Here is a 14,582-nt window from a genome sequence, read left to right as displayed (position 1 = left end):
TTAGTTAGGGTTTAAATTAATTAAATTTCTTTTAAAAATTACTTTGCTTCAAATGAATAAAAACTGTAGGGCCATGGCCTACGGCATCCTTCGTCAGTATTAGGAGTGCTGGGTTTTGATTTCTGCTCTGCCCCTTAGTATCTGTGGGACCTTCGGTAAGTCATTCTTTCTGAGCCTCAGTTGTCCCATCTGTAAAATGAGGAGGTTGGACTTCCAGCTTTAAATCTGCATCTCTGTAATAAAGGCAGGAGGGACCTCAACCAAGGAAGAAAAGTTAGTTTGGAGCTTCTAGGGACTGACGAAGAATCACCTGGGAGCTGTTTCCTTAGGTGGTTTGCCCCCCAGGCTGGCCTCAGATTTCCTTATTTCTACAAGTGTTTTTGGCTTTTTTTGAGGTTTTTGTTCTGTTTATTGCTATGCCAGTTTGGCCATTCCCTGCTCCATGTTTGCCACTTGGTTTCCAGGGTTTTACTCCACAGAATGTGCCACTCAGAATATTTTGGTCTATGGCAATGGGACCTTTGTTTCTTTGACTTTCATAGAGCATGTGCGTAGGCCTGTAGATCTAGAACCCTGACTCTTAGGAAATTTGAGCTCCTCAAGAGGTCCAGAGGTCCGTGAGGACCCTGACTCAAGGCCACAGGCATTGTTAATATGGCCTCTGTGCTCTTGCTTTTTAAAAAATACATAGATATGTTTCAATAACAGTTATACAGAGGTGGAGGAATGGGGTGGGGGTGTTAGTTCCCTTGTTAAGTTTACTTGTTCAACACATAATAGATAATTGATTTCCTTTGCAGTCCTATGTATTTAACTTTATGCATTTTAAAACATGACTCTGAGAAGAGATCCATAGTTTCCCAGGCTCCAGAGGGGGGGGTCCAGGACACAAAAAGAGGAGAAGAACCCTTGTGGGAAGGTGACATGCTAAAAGGAGTATGGACAATTGAGTCAGTTTTCTCTTATAACAACAAACTGTTTTCCTGAATGGTTCGAGCTGTCATTCACGGCCCCACCCACAGGGTTAATGGGCCTTGCTTCCCACAGCCCTTTCAGCACAGACTCTTAGAATCTCTAATCAGGTTTGCCAAAATTCCATCACCTAGGCCCACGTGTGTTTGTGGCTTCAGGTTTACTGGCCTCTCCTTCTGCTTCACGATGCCCTAGGTGCTGGTGTTCTGCTGCGAATGACTTCTGTTTTTTTTTTTTTTTAATTCTTTTCTCTCAAAGGAAATTGAATTTGTCGACGGTTCCCTTCTGAAGTTGAAAAGTTACATTGAAGTCTTTTTGGAGCAACCTCTGGAGTTCAAGTTGTCTTTGGTCGAACTGGATTCTGAGGAAATTGTATGGAAAGCAAAACTCCGAGAATGTGAGTGTTCCTCATGTTGGATAAGGCTTGTTTCCTTATTCTGAAGTGAATTGGTGCTTGGATTAACTGGGGTTCAGGTCCTGCCCCTGACATGTACTGGTTGTGTGACCCTGCACAAGTCTCTTCAGTTCTCAGTGTTCTAGGCAGCTCCCTAAGGTTATTAGTTGTAGAAAAGGCATTGACCTGCATCGGTAGAGGGAATTTCCTAAACTGGGAATTCCTTATTCCAGTGAAATGACAGGTCCTGTCCCTATTCCTGTCCCTCTTAATGACCTCTCCCCATAATATTTAGAATTCTGATCATTAAATGTGGCAAACAGAACTCAGTCCCAGAGGATAGGAATAGGAATTTGCACTGAAGATGAGTAGATCTGTTGACAAGGGGATTGGGCTGTTTGAGGAAGTCAGGGAGCTTTTGCTGGAGGTCAGGGGCAGGGCAGGGCAGGGCAAGGTGGGCATGAGTGATTCTCTTCTATTATTACAAATAACTCACTTGACTAATTATATATTATATACTAGGTATCCCAAAAGTCTTAGTGCTATTTTGTGTTTTAAAATGGCACTAAGACTTTTGGGACAGCAGGTGTATTATTTATGTATGTGTGTCTCTATCTATCTATCTATCTATCATCTATCTATCTATCTATCTATCTATCTATCTATCTATCTATCTGTCTGTCTATCTGTCTATCTACAGATAGACACATATGTAGAAATACATATACATACAGGTGAGGGAACGCTACGTTTTCTCTTAAATCCTGTAATTTGTTTCTCTTTGAATGTTGAGATATTGACAACACACACACACACATACACACACAAACACATATGTGTCTCTGCAATTAAAAATGGTTTTGGCTCTATTGTAACTGTAGTGACACTCATCAGCCCTTCATTTCACAGCTGTTGTTTGTTAAGATCGACGAGAAACTGTATGTGTATATTTGGGGCAGGGCAGGGTTGTATGTAGATCCATGGTTTTATTTCTTCCTGAGACCCAGATGAAGGTGCAGCCCAGAGTGAAGGGCCCAGCATCGACATCGGTTTCCCTTCTGATCTTTGCATGGTGCAAATGAATGAAAGCCCAATTCCTCTTTATGGCATTGTCCATGCTTTTCTAAAGCTATGGCCCAGTCTGAGACTTGTATCTTTACAATCCTACTGTTTTTCTTAACAGACCTTGCAACATTCAGAATTACCAGGAGGAGAAATGTATTGTTTTCCTTGTTATTCCTGGATTTGCATAAGTAAATAAGTTACTATTTATCATGCAGTGCCATGGCTATGGGAATAATGTGCATGGACCTGTATAACAATAATAACAATAGTACAAAGAAGAATGATGAAATTTCATTCCTCATTCAGTTGATAATAGCTTCTAATTTTGTGGGGGGTGGGGATAGAAGGAACATGGATAAGAAAATTTCTTAATGGTGAGATGGGAACAGTCTCCATCCCATTCTTATTGTCCAAGGTCAATTCATTCAGAAAGATTTTCCAAAACAGTTAAGGCATTTCTATCAAATGCACTAGAAAAAGGGGTTTAATTTGAAGCTTGAATTGAAATAGAATGGTCGGCCCAGTTCCATGTGAGGCAAAAATAATTTTCGGATTATGGCTTTCCATGGATAAGAGAGTTGGAGTTCAGGGAAGCTTCAAGGGAGGAAGAATGTCGTAGGAGCTCTGTTCCAAAAGCTGCTGCCTATCTTAGTTCCAGATCCCAAGCCCAGCTGCCATATGGTGTCCTTGTCCCTACAGGAAGGGGCCGTAGCAGGGAAACAGATTAGGTAGTGGGAATTGTGCCAGTGGCTAGCACGGGACTGACCGCTGAGAGGCAATTGATAAGCTCCTGGAAAATGGGGGCAGAGTATTTCAAGTATAACATTCAATTTTAGTATCAAGCCAGTTCAAGGGTCAAATCCAGAACTACACGAAATATCAGATCCAGAGGCCAGGCTGGAAAGTGTGGTCTAAGTTTTGGGGGTGATAAGGCTGGTCCATAGAGAGCTAGATGAGGAAAACAACGCAGGGGGTGAGGCAGTTCATAATCACTCAGCTCCTTTCAACAGACTTTGATGAAGGGCCCACCATGTGCAGAACACAGTGACTTGCCCCTTCCTGCAGAGAATCAGTCCAAGGCCAGCTGTGTGTGAGATGAACCCGTGAGGGAAATCCAGTGGTAGGCTTCCTGGACGTCCTGCCTCCAAACCAATAGAAGCCAATGCAGCCCAGATTGTTATTCTTCTCTTGGAGGCATATGGATGGCTTCCATTGCCCTGGCATCTCCTGGTTCCCCAGTCCGTCTCCAAAATACCTTTTATTTCCCTTCCAAAGGTATTCATCTTTGAATGTTTTAACAGGTGACTGGGTCCAACGTGATCAGAACCAGAACATTCAGAAAAACAACACAAACCGTAAGTTGCTACAGTTGGCATTTATGGGGCATGGCATGCTAAAACAAACACACAAACCAACCCAAATCAACAGATTTATGCCCCCTTTATAGATTTTGGTCTCCTGCCCTAATGCTAAAGTATTTGAAGCATCCGTTGAGTTGGGGACTGGGGGACACACCTTCTATATCTTCTTTGGAATTATTCTGTGACTTGTTTCTGTCTGAATATCGAGTTATTTTGCATCCTGGGAGGAAGAAATGGGGGAAGGTTGAAGATGAAACAAAGAAGTTAAAGGTCATTTATTTTGTCCCTTCTTTAGTTAACAGAAGACGGAAAATGAAAGACAGTTTACCTGAAGAGGAGAATTATATGAAAAGAATGAAGCAGATTGATACTTCTGGTATGTGAAGTGGTTTGTTCTGTTTCCGTGGTTGTGCTCATTCCAGCAGCCATAGGGATCACTTGACTCATCTTTTTTTTTTTTGGCTGAGTCAGTTAGGGTTAAGTGACTTGCCCAGGGTCATACAGCTAGTGTCAAGTGTCAGAGGTTGGATTTGAACCCAGATCCTCCTGACTTCAGGGCCAGTGCTCTATCCACTGTGCTACCTAGCTGCCCTTTGACACGTCTTCTTGCCTGAAATTTCTCTCTCCCTTTTGGCTGCCCTTCTCGCTTCTGCCTCAGTAACCTTCCTAGAACATTGACCTGACTGTATTCTCTCCCTGCACAAAACCCTCCAGGCCTCCTGCAACCACCCTACCCTCTGGCCCTGAATAAAGTGTGAGCTCTTCAGCTTGGGATTCTAGGCCCTCCCCAAGATGGCCCCAGTTTGCTCACCATGGCATTTTCCAGGCCCTGCCTTCTTGCCCAACAGAGCCCCTCGCTAGTCCCTTGACCAAACTCTGCCCTTCTCCTGCTTCTGTGACTCTGTCTGTTGAAAGCCTGCCCACCTCAAATGCCACCTGTTTCAGGAAGCCTTCTCTCACCCTCCAGTCTCCCCCAGAAGTGCTTGTTTTCTTTCTTGCTCTCCCAACTTCCCACTTGGGCACCCCAAGCTCTTTCTCAGTATCTCTCTTATGGCATGTGTTCAGTCATTTTGGTCATGTCCAACTCTGCGTGACCCCATTTGGGTTTTCTTGGCAAAGACACTGGATTGGTTTGCTGCTGCCTTCTTCAGCTCATTTTACAGATGAGGAACTGAGGCACGCAGGATTGAGTCACCCCGGGGTCACACAGCTAATAAGTGTCTTAGGCTGGATTTGAATTTAGAAAGGCAAGTCTTCCTGACTCCAGGCTTGGTACTCTGTGCACTGTGGTGCCACCTAGCTGTCCACTTAACCAGATTTTATTTTGTATCCGTCTCTTCCTGATTAGAATCTGAGTCTCTTGAGTAAAAGGGATTTGTTTTTATCATTTTAACAAATAATTCAAGAAGTATGAAGAGGTCTAGGCAGTAGTGTTTTGGGAAATGTTTAACCATTGGCTCTCCCCCATCCCCCCAAACGTGCACTTGACAGACTTTTAAGTTTATCTGTGTGATTTACATTTTTTCCATCACTTTCTTAAATCTAGACAATCAACAAAACAAATCAGGCCCTGATTTACAGCAGCTGCCAACTTCTGAGGTATAAATGCTTGCGGTGGAAATTGAACATTCAGCTCCTCAGTCAGAACTCGCTCCACCACAGCCCTGGGTATAGCAGATAGATTGCCAGACCTGAAGTCAGTAAAACCTGAGTTCATTTCTGGCTTCAGACACTCACTGGCAATGTTTCACTGGCTGGGCAAGTCCCTCAACCTCTCTCAGCCTCAGTTTCCTTACCTGTAAAATGGGAATTATAGTAGCACCTACCCCACGGGGCTTGTTGTGAGAAACAAAAGAGATTCATATGGAAAGTGCTTTGGAAACCTTGACTTCTTACATAAATGCCATCTATCATCGTCATCATCATCATCATCATCACCATCACCATCATCATCGTCATCATTATTCCAGAGTGCCTTGCAGACCCTATTTAGGCACTGGAAATAGAAGCTAAAAATGAACTTGTCCCTGCCCTCAAGGAGCTTATATTCAACTTTGCATCCTTCTGTTCCCCATAGTACCTAGCTATGTCTTGCACATAGTGGGTGTGTCTTGTACATAGTAGGTGTTTACCAAGTTTTTTTTGGGGGGGGAGGTGGTCTTATTACTAATCAAAATATGGGTAACATTTTAAAAACAACTCATTAGCCAGGTGACTTGCCTTTCTGGGACAGTATAACACAGTTTGAGAAACTATTGTCTACACTCGTTGAAAAATGTATCCCTAGACTCCGAAGGCCTGCGTTGTACAGCTATGGGTTTTTCTCTTAATTCCCTGAGCATCTGTAATTAATTAATGCTCTCAATGCCTAAAATTTCTCAGAAGTTAAAAAAATGGGATAATCCTGGTATTAAAAAAAAACACCATTGTTAACCAGCCAGCTAAAGCAGTTCTCTCTAATTTCTATCTAAATTTTTTTTGTTAAAACTTCACCCAGAGAAAGTCACTCCCCCCCCGCCTTTTGAGGGTTTTAGAAGTTAGAAATTACCCAAGTTAATATAAATAGGACTAAAATAAGATTTAAAAATTATTCATGTAAATAGGAATAAAATTACGTTATGAGAATTTTAGCTCAGATTTATATTAACTCTCCCAGTGTTCTGGAGCTGGAAGGGGCCTTGGAGCTTGTCCAGCCAGACCCTGAATTCTCAGGGGGGGAAGCAGCCTTGGGGCCGGGGTCGGTGGGGATGAGGATGTGCCTTATGTCTCATTTGCTCCTCATGCCAACCCTGTGAGGTAGGGAGGGCATGAATATTATTATCCCCATTTTGATGGGTCAGAAAACTGACGTAGAGAGGTAGTGAGAATTTCAAACACATAGATGAACCGTGGAAGAGCGGCGTCTTGAACCCAGGGCTTTGAAGCAGTGCGGTTCAGTGGGAAGAACCTTGGATTTGGAGTCGGAGCACCTGGGTTCAAACTCCAGCTTTGGTGGTCACTGCCAGTGTGACCCTGGGCAAGTCACTGACCCTCTCTGAGCTTCATTGTCTTCATCTGTTAAGTGAGGGGTTTGGGCTAGGTGGGTTCCCAGCTCTACATCAGGCATTCGGGGTCTGACCCCACTCCAGGGGGCTTCAAGGCACAGTGAATGCAGATTGCCTTCCAATCATAAGGACTTGGGTTAAAATGCCATCTTTGCCACATACTGGCAATGTGCCCCTGGGCAAATCACTTACTGGCTACCCTCCCTTGGTAACTCTTTTTAAGAAGCTGTACAGCAGGTGTGAACTACATTGCTAGAGGGGCTTCCTCACTGGGAGACCCCCAATAGGAAACTCACAGATCCACTACACATGTACACACACACACACACACACACACACACACACACACACACACACACACACACACAATGTCCTAAAAGCTTTAGTGCAGTTTTAAGCTGAAGACTGTATTAAGACTTTTGAGAGACTGTATGTGTATATACACACATTGCATTCAGGTGTATCCCTATATATGCAAACCTGTGATTTCATTGGTTGAGGCAGATCCCACCTAATGAATCTGTTTCTACTAATGGGGGTGGTGGCAGGTACAGAGACAGACAGACACACACACACATGCACAGAGAACAAGCAGGTAAAAGGTCATTTAATGTGGAATTGTGTTTTGCAAATGGCCCAGTGGAGACAAGAACTTGGGTATCTTTATCCCCAGTAGTGCTAATGCCTCCACACAAGACTGGTATACCCAGAAAGAGGCAGCAGCAGGCGGTTGGACATGCTTGGGGAGAAAGGAACATAGTGAAGAGTTTTCTTTGTGACTTGAGTTAATTCTTCTGAGTCCACTCTTATTTTTCCCTAATCAACTGACTGGCCCAGGGTCACACAGCCTGTCTGTCTGTGTGTGAGGTGGGATGTAATTCTAGGTCTTCTGGCTCTGAAGTCTATAAGTAGACATTATACGTGTACATATATTCCACCCCAGGTGTTCACATGGACTATTTGTGCCCGAGCTGCGGTAGAGCATTCCGAGCTCGTGTTGGTCTGATCAGCCATAGTCAGACAGACTCAAACATGGTGATGTCATTTTGGTCCTCTTCGAGAGCGAAGGACAACCAACCATATGAATACGTGTAAATGAAAGTGATTTTTCACTAATAGTATTTGGAATCAATTTTATAAATATACTTTTGTTTGATATCACATGTATTTCCCATTGTCTTCCTTCCCCAACCCCTCACAGAGAGCCAGCCCTAATCATAAAATATAAAGAAAGGAGAAAAAAAAAGCTCAATAGCATTTCCCCCTCCCCCGCCCCATGTTCTCTGCAGTTGCCTCTACTTCTGCAAAGGCTTGGGCGGGAGGCGGAGTTTCTGTCTCTTCTTTGAAGCCGGTCTTGGTCCTTATGGGCTAATGGTGTTCTGATCATTCTTGAAAAAACGTCCCAGTTTGAAGAATGACTTTGCTTGAAGAGAATTAAGGAGCCACTAGAGGGCACTGTGTCATCTTTTAAAGTTCGTCTTTGACCAGAAGAAGCTTGGCAGCTAGGCAGATGCCCATCTTCCGTCCCAACTTCAGGTCCCATTCACCTATAGTTTTCTGCAGGAGATTAGCGTTAGGGAGTGGCTGATCTTGCTTCCTTTTCATGCTGCAGTCCCAAGGAAGGTGGATTGCCTTGAGAGTCCCCTGATTAGAACTTGGATTTTAAGGAAAGTGACATTCTGAATACCCTTTGGCTACCAAGTCAACAAGCATTTATTTAGCACGTACTCTGTGCCAGGCACTTTGATAAATGCTGGGAATATTAATAAAAGCAAGGAAGACTACTAGAGCTGGCTATCTGAAGGAAAGGATGCTATGATGATGTTTCCCTCCTCCACCATGGCATTCTTATAATCATGGTGTTCTACAGCTGGAAGAGACTTTCAGGATTCTCTAGTGCAGGGATTCTTACTCTTTTTTTGGGGGGGGGTGACGCTGTCAGGGTTAAGTGACTTGTCCAGGGTCACGCAGCTGGTAAGTGTCAAGTATCCAGAGCAGGATTTGAACTCAGGTCCTCCTGACTGGAGGGTCAGTGCCTAGGGATTCTTATTCATTTTGGGCTCATGGGTCCCTTTGGCAGCAGAGAGTGCTGAAGCCTAGGGGCCCCTTCTCAGAGTAATATGTTTAAATGTGTAAAATAAAATATGGAGAGTAATAAAATTACACGAAATACAGTTATTGAAATATTTTTTTAAAATAAGTTTTAGGATCCCAGCTTAAGAACTTTGACTCTAATGTGCCCCTCATGTTAGAGCAGATATTTTCTCAGCAGACTGGTTGGCTAGCTGACTTACTCCGGACTTCGGACAGTGAGTTTGTTCCGTCCATTACACGCACATCGTACACTGTCTGTAAGGGTCTGAGAAGATCCCTCCATTGCTCCTGTAGTGTTTTTGTTGTTGTTCAGTCGTTTCAGTCATATCCAATTTTTTTGTGACCCCATTTGGGTGTTTCCTGCAAAGGTACTGGAGTGGTTCACCATTTCTTTCTCCAGCTCATTTTACAGATGGGGAAACTGAGGCAAACAGGGTTATACTTAAGTGACTTGCCCGGAGTCACACAACTACTAAGTGTCTGAGGCTAAATTTGAACTCAGAAAGAGGAGTCTTCCTGACTCTAAGCCCAACACTCTACTGTGCCACCTAGCCGCTGCAGCTGGGAAGACCTGAGTTCAAATTCTACCTCAGGCTCTTTCTGTTTCTGTGACCCTGGGCAAGTCACTCATCCTCCCTAAGACTCTGTTTTCTGGTTTGTAAAATGTGGATGATGCTAATAGCACCCTCCTCACAGGATTCTTGTATAGTCAAACGGGATAATAATCACATACGTGTGTGACACAACATAGAGGACATATAAAACATACATGTAACATGTGAGCTCCATGGAACACACGGCAGACCTTGAATGTAGTAATGTGTGATATGTAACACATATGTAACACAGATGATATGATATGTAAGACACATGTAATGTGTGTAAAGCACTTTGCAAACCTTAAAGCACTATATAAAATATGAGCTATTATTCTGAAGGATTTTTCCCGCTCTTCTACCTGCTTCATAGGCCATTATGTCATACTATTTGAAGTTTATTGGATCCCATATTTAGAGCTAGAAGAGGCCTCAGTGGCCATCCAGTTCAACCCCCTCATTTTACAAATGGGGAAACTAAGGCTCAGGGAAGTTAAATGACTTTCCCAACATTACACGGCTAATAATCATCAGAGGCAGCATTTGAACCCAAGTTCTCAGACTCCCAAGAAGAGGGCTCTTTTCACTAGACCACACTGCCTTCTGAGATTCATTTCAATTTGTCATTCTTTCAAGGTCTCTGGGAAATCTCTTTTCTCTTCCAAATTAGTAATACTATTTCCAGGAATGCGAAGATTGTTACTGTTGTTTTCTGTGAATTCTCACATTCTTCCACAGGAAGATCCTCTTTTAATGTGGAAATGTGTTTTGCCAGTGACCCAGTGGAAACAAGAACTCAGGTATCTTGATCTCTAGCAGTGCTGATGCCTCCATACAAGACTGGCATACTCAGAAAGAGGCAACAGCAAGCAGTTGGACATGCTTGGGGAGAAAAGGGCATAGTGTAGAGTTTTCTTTGTGAGTTGAGTTAATTCTTTTGAGGTTACTCTTATTTTTCCCTGATCAAGTAATCCAATGCAAATGGAAAGAATGATTTTATTGAATGTCATCATCATTGGAGAGTTTCAAGTTCTTGTTTTCATCATGATTTTATTTTACAGGCATGGTGTCATGGGAAGACTTGGAGAACCTGGAGGTGGACCTCTGGTCTGCCAGTTTTTCTGTATGCTCCTCCTTGACCTCTCTGTTGCTCATTCTCTTCTTCTTGATACTCTCTCTTTTCTAGGTTTTTCTAGGTTCTTCTCTTACCTAGCTGACCTTTTTTCCCCCTCTATCTCCTTTGCTTGATCCTCCTCCAGATTGTGCCTTTTATTGATAGGTATCCCTCAGGCTTTTGTCCTGGGCCCTCTTCTCTTCTCCTGCCATACCACTTTACTTAGTGATCTTGTCAGCTTCCATGGATGTAATTGCCATTTGTATGATGCTGCTGCTCAAATCTACCTTTTCCACACTAATTTTCTCTGCTGACCTCTACTCTTACATCTCCAGCTGCTTCTGAGACATCTCAAACTGGATGTCCAGTAGACATCTTAAACTCAACTTGTCTGAAATGGAACCCATTATCTTTCCTTCTCATCCCCTCCCGCCTTCCCTATTACTGTAGAGGGCAACATCATCCTCTCAGTCCCTTGGGCTCCTGACCTAGGAGTCATCCTGGACTCCTTTTTTCCATATCCAAGTTGTTGCCAAGGCCTGTTGATTTCACCTCTACAGTATCTCTTGTAGATTTGACCTCTGTATCATGTCTTGTTGATGTCATCTCTGTGACATCTCTTGTTGGTTTCACCTCTGCAGCACTTCTTGTAGATTTCACCTCTGCAGCACTTCTATAGATTTCACCTCTGGAGCATCTCTTGTAGATTTCACTTCTTCAGTATCTCTTGTTGATTTCACTTTTACAGCATCTCTGGTAGATTTCACCTCTGTGGCATCTCCCCAATACATCCCCTTCTCTCTTCAGCTGCTCCTACCCTGGTGCAGACCCTCATCACCTGGGCCATTGCAACAGCTAGGGGTGGGGGAGGTGTCTGCCTGCCTTAAGTCTGTCGCCTTTCAATCCATCTTCTATTCAGCCACTAAAGTGCAGTCTGATCATGCCATGTCCTACTCAGTAAACTCCAGTGGTTCTATATTGCCTTTAGGATCAACTACAAGATGCTCTAGTTGGCATTCAAAGCCCTTTATAACCTGACCCCTTCTACCTTTCCAGCCTTCTTACCCCTTACTCCTCCCTCTATACTCTTTAATTCAGTGGCACCAATTGGCCTCTTGGCTGTTCCACAAGCAAGCGGCTCCATCTTACAGCTCTGGCCGTTCTTTTTTTTTTTTCTTCATATTTTCATGTTGTGAAAGAAGAATCAGAGCAAAAGAGAAAAACCACAAGACAGGAAAAAAAGAGAGAGAAAATAATATGCTTCTATCTGCATTCAGACTCCATAGTTCTTTCTCTGGATGTGGATAGCATCATGAGTCTTTTGGAATTGTCTTAGATCATTGCATTGTTCAGAACCAAGTTTAACCAAGTCAGTTATTGCACAATGTGGCTGTTACTGTGTGCAATGTTCTCCTAGTAGTGGTATTGCTGGATCAAAGGGTATGCATATTTTTATTTATATCCCTTTGTGCATAGTTCCAAATTGCTCTCCAGAATGGTTGGATCAGTTCACAACTTCACCAACAATGCATTAATGTTCCAGTTTTCCCACATCTTCTCCAGCATTTGTCATTTTCCTGTTTTGTCACGTTGGCCAATCTGATAGGTGTGATGTGGTACCTCAGAGTTGTTTTAATTTGCATTTCTTTAATCAATAGTGGTTTAGAACATTTTTTTTCCACATGACTATAGGTGGCTTTAATTTCTTCATCTGAAAACTGCCTGTTCATATCCTTTGACCATTTGTCAATTGCAGAATGATTTGTATTCTTATAAATTCGACTAAGTTCTCTATATATATATGTTTAGGCCTTTATCAGAGACACCATCTGTAAAAATTGTTTCTCAGCTTTCTGCTTCCCTTCTAATCATGGTTACATTGGCTTTGTTTGTGCAAAAACCTTTTAATTTAGTACAATCAGATTATTCATTTTTCATTTAATAATTTCTCTATCTCTTGTTTGGTCATAAATTCTTCCCTTCTCTGTAGATCTGACAGGTAAATTATTCTTTGCTCTCCTAATTTGCTTATAGTATCAGCCTTTATATCTAAATCATGAACCCATTTTGACTTTATTTTGGTATATGGTGTGAGATTTTCATCTATGCCCAGTTTCTGCCATATTCTTTTCCAGTTTTCCCAGCATTTTTTGTCAAATAGTGAGTTCTCCCAGAAGATGGAGTCTTTGGGTTTATCAAATAGTAGATTACTATAGTCAATTGACTATTGTGTCTTGTGTACCTAATCTATTCCACTGATCCATAATTCTGTTTCTTAGCTAGTACCAAGTAGTTTTGATGATTGGTGCTTTATAATACAGTTTTAGGTCTGGTATGGCTAGGCCACCTTCCCTAGCATTTCTTTTCATTAATTCTCTTGATATTCTGGATCATTTGTTCTTCCAGATAAATTTTGTTATTATTTTTCCTAGCTTTATAAAAATTTTTTTTTGGTAATTTGATTGATATGGCACCAAACAAGTAAATTAATTTAGGTAGAATTGTTATTTTTATTATATTATCATCTCTGGGCATTCTCACTGGCCTTCCCACATGTCTCCCCTTCCTCTGCTTTGCCTAGTAACCTTCCTGGCTTCTTTAAGTTCCTACTAAAATTCCACCTTCTGCAGGGGGCCTTGCCAAATCCCTTTTAATCCCAGTGCCTTCCCTTTGTTAATTACTTCCTATTTATCCTGTATAGAGTTTGCTTTGTATATATGTGTTTGCTTGTCTTCCCCATTAGATAGTAAGCTCCTTGAGGATGAGGACTGTCTTTTGCCTCTTCTTGTATCCCCAGCACTTAGCAGAGTACGTGTGGTACATGTTTATTCGTTGATTGCCTTGGGCCAGTCATTTAACCTTGCTGGACCAAGATTTCCTTGACCATAAAATGTGGAAAATGGATGACCTGCCAGCTCTCATTCCATTCTTCTATCTTCCTATTACTTCAACATACAGGTTGGAAAGCCACGATTCTCTGAAGTGTAGAAAATGCCAGCTAATGTCTAGTTAGTGCTTCACAGTTTGCAAAGCAATTCATATCCAGTTATCTTGTTTTATCCTCACAGTAACATTATGAAGTGGGTGCTGTTATCGCCCCATTTTACAGATGAGGAAACTGAGGGTAAGAAAGCTGTTACACAGCTAGTATCAGAGACACTCCTCACCCCCAGTTTGGTGCTTTTCCTGCTGTAGCACAATGAAAGCATTTGATAGCTTCTTTTGCCAGTCCTCTTTAATGCTAGGGCCTTTCTTCTGTTGATTATTTCCTATTTATCCTGTTTACGTCTTGTTTGCATCTTATCTCATCTATTACTAGAGATTCCTAAACTTATTTGTCCTACCGCCCCCTTTAAAAAAAAATTACTCAGTGCCCCCTAGAAATCTGCTTTCTTTAACCCTTTAACTTTTTAAAAATCTGTGTCATTTCAAAAACATATTAATTTTTTTAAAAAAATGATACATCTTAAATTTAATAAAACTTATTGTAAATTTGTGGGGTTTTTCCTGCGTTGAAATTTTCATAATGCAATATTGAGTCATGTAACTGTATAGTTTTGTAATGTAAATGAGTCATTACACACACATATCCCTGCCAATGCATGCTGGACTTCCTGACAATGCACAACATGTTCACCTGCCAACACTTGCTTGTTAAGCCCTGTTGGTGGACTTCACCACTGATTGCTTACAACTTGCATTTTGTGTGCTTATTTGGAAAATAATATAATCGCTACAGCATTAGCTCTGTTACACAACAGATGAAACGTGTATGAACTGTTTTTCAGAATTTTCTTATCTTCTTTCCTTATGCTTCCTCCGCCCCTTTATTTTTATTCAAAGCCCCCTAATTGCTCCCAAGACTATTACCAGCCTTCTGGACTGTTCCATTGCCTGGGGTGGGAGGGCACTTTGGGAGCTTATGCATTAGACCGTAAGCTT

General features: G+C 42.2%; 1 protein-coding gene across 2 annotated transcripts in view; it reads left to right on the top strand.

The window, feature by feature from the left end:
• LOC110210079 (NACHT, LRR and PYD domains-containing protein 1b allele 5-like) overlaps window positions 1-14,582 on the top strand; it is a 59,780-nt gene that overhangs the window by 39,474 nt on the left and 5,724 nt on the right. Inside the window, exons 13-16 of one of the 2 annotated variants that reach the window (XM_020988855.2) lie at window positions 1,231-1,369; window positions 3,733-3,786; window positions 4,088-4,168; window positions 5,339-6,225. In XM_020988855.2, the coding sequence (XP_020844514.1) occupies window positions 1,231-1,369; window positions 3,733-3,786; window positions 4,088-4,168; window positions 5,339-5,397 (333 nt within the window). In that variant the 3' untranslated portion in view covers window positions 5,398-6,225. Of the gene's footprint in view, window positions 1-1,230; window positions 1,370-3,732; window positions 3,787-4,087; window positions 4,169-5,338; window positions 6,226-14,582 lie in introns of those variants that run through there. The other variant, XM_020988854.2, reaches the window with a different exon arrangement.

This window comes from Phascolarctos cinereus, unplaced genomic scaffold (genome assembly GCF_003287225.1).
Source record: "Phascolarctos cinereus isolate Bilbo 61053 unplaced genomic scaffold, phaCin_HiC Scaffold_7;HRSCAF=346, whole genome shotgun sequence".
In the NCBI taxonomy this organism is placed as follows: domain Eukaryota; kingdom Metazoa; phylum Chordata; class Mammalia; order Diprotodontia; family Phascolarctidae; genus Phascolarctos; species Phascolarctos cinereus.
This window is presented reverse-complemented; position numbering and strand designations above follow the sequence as displayed.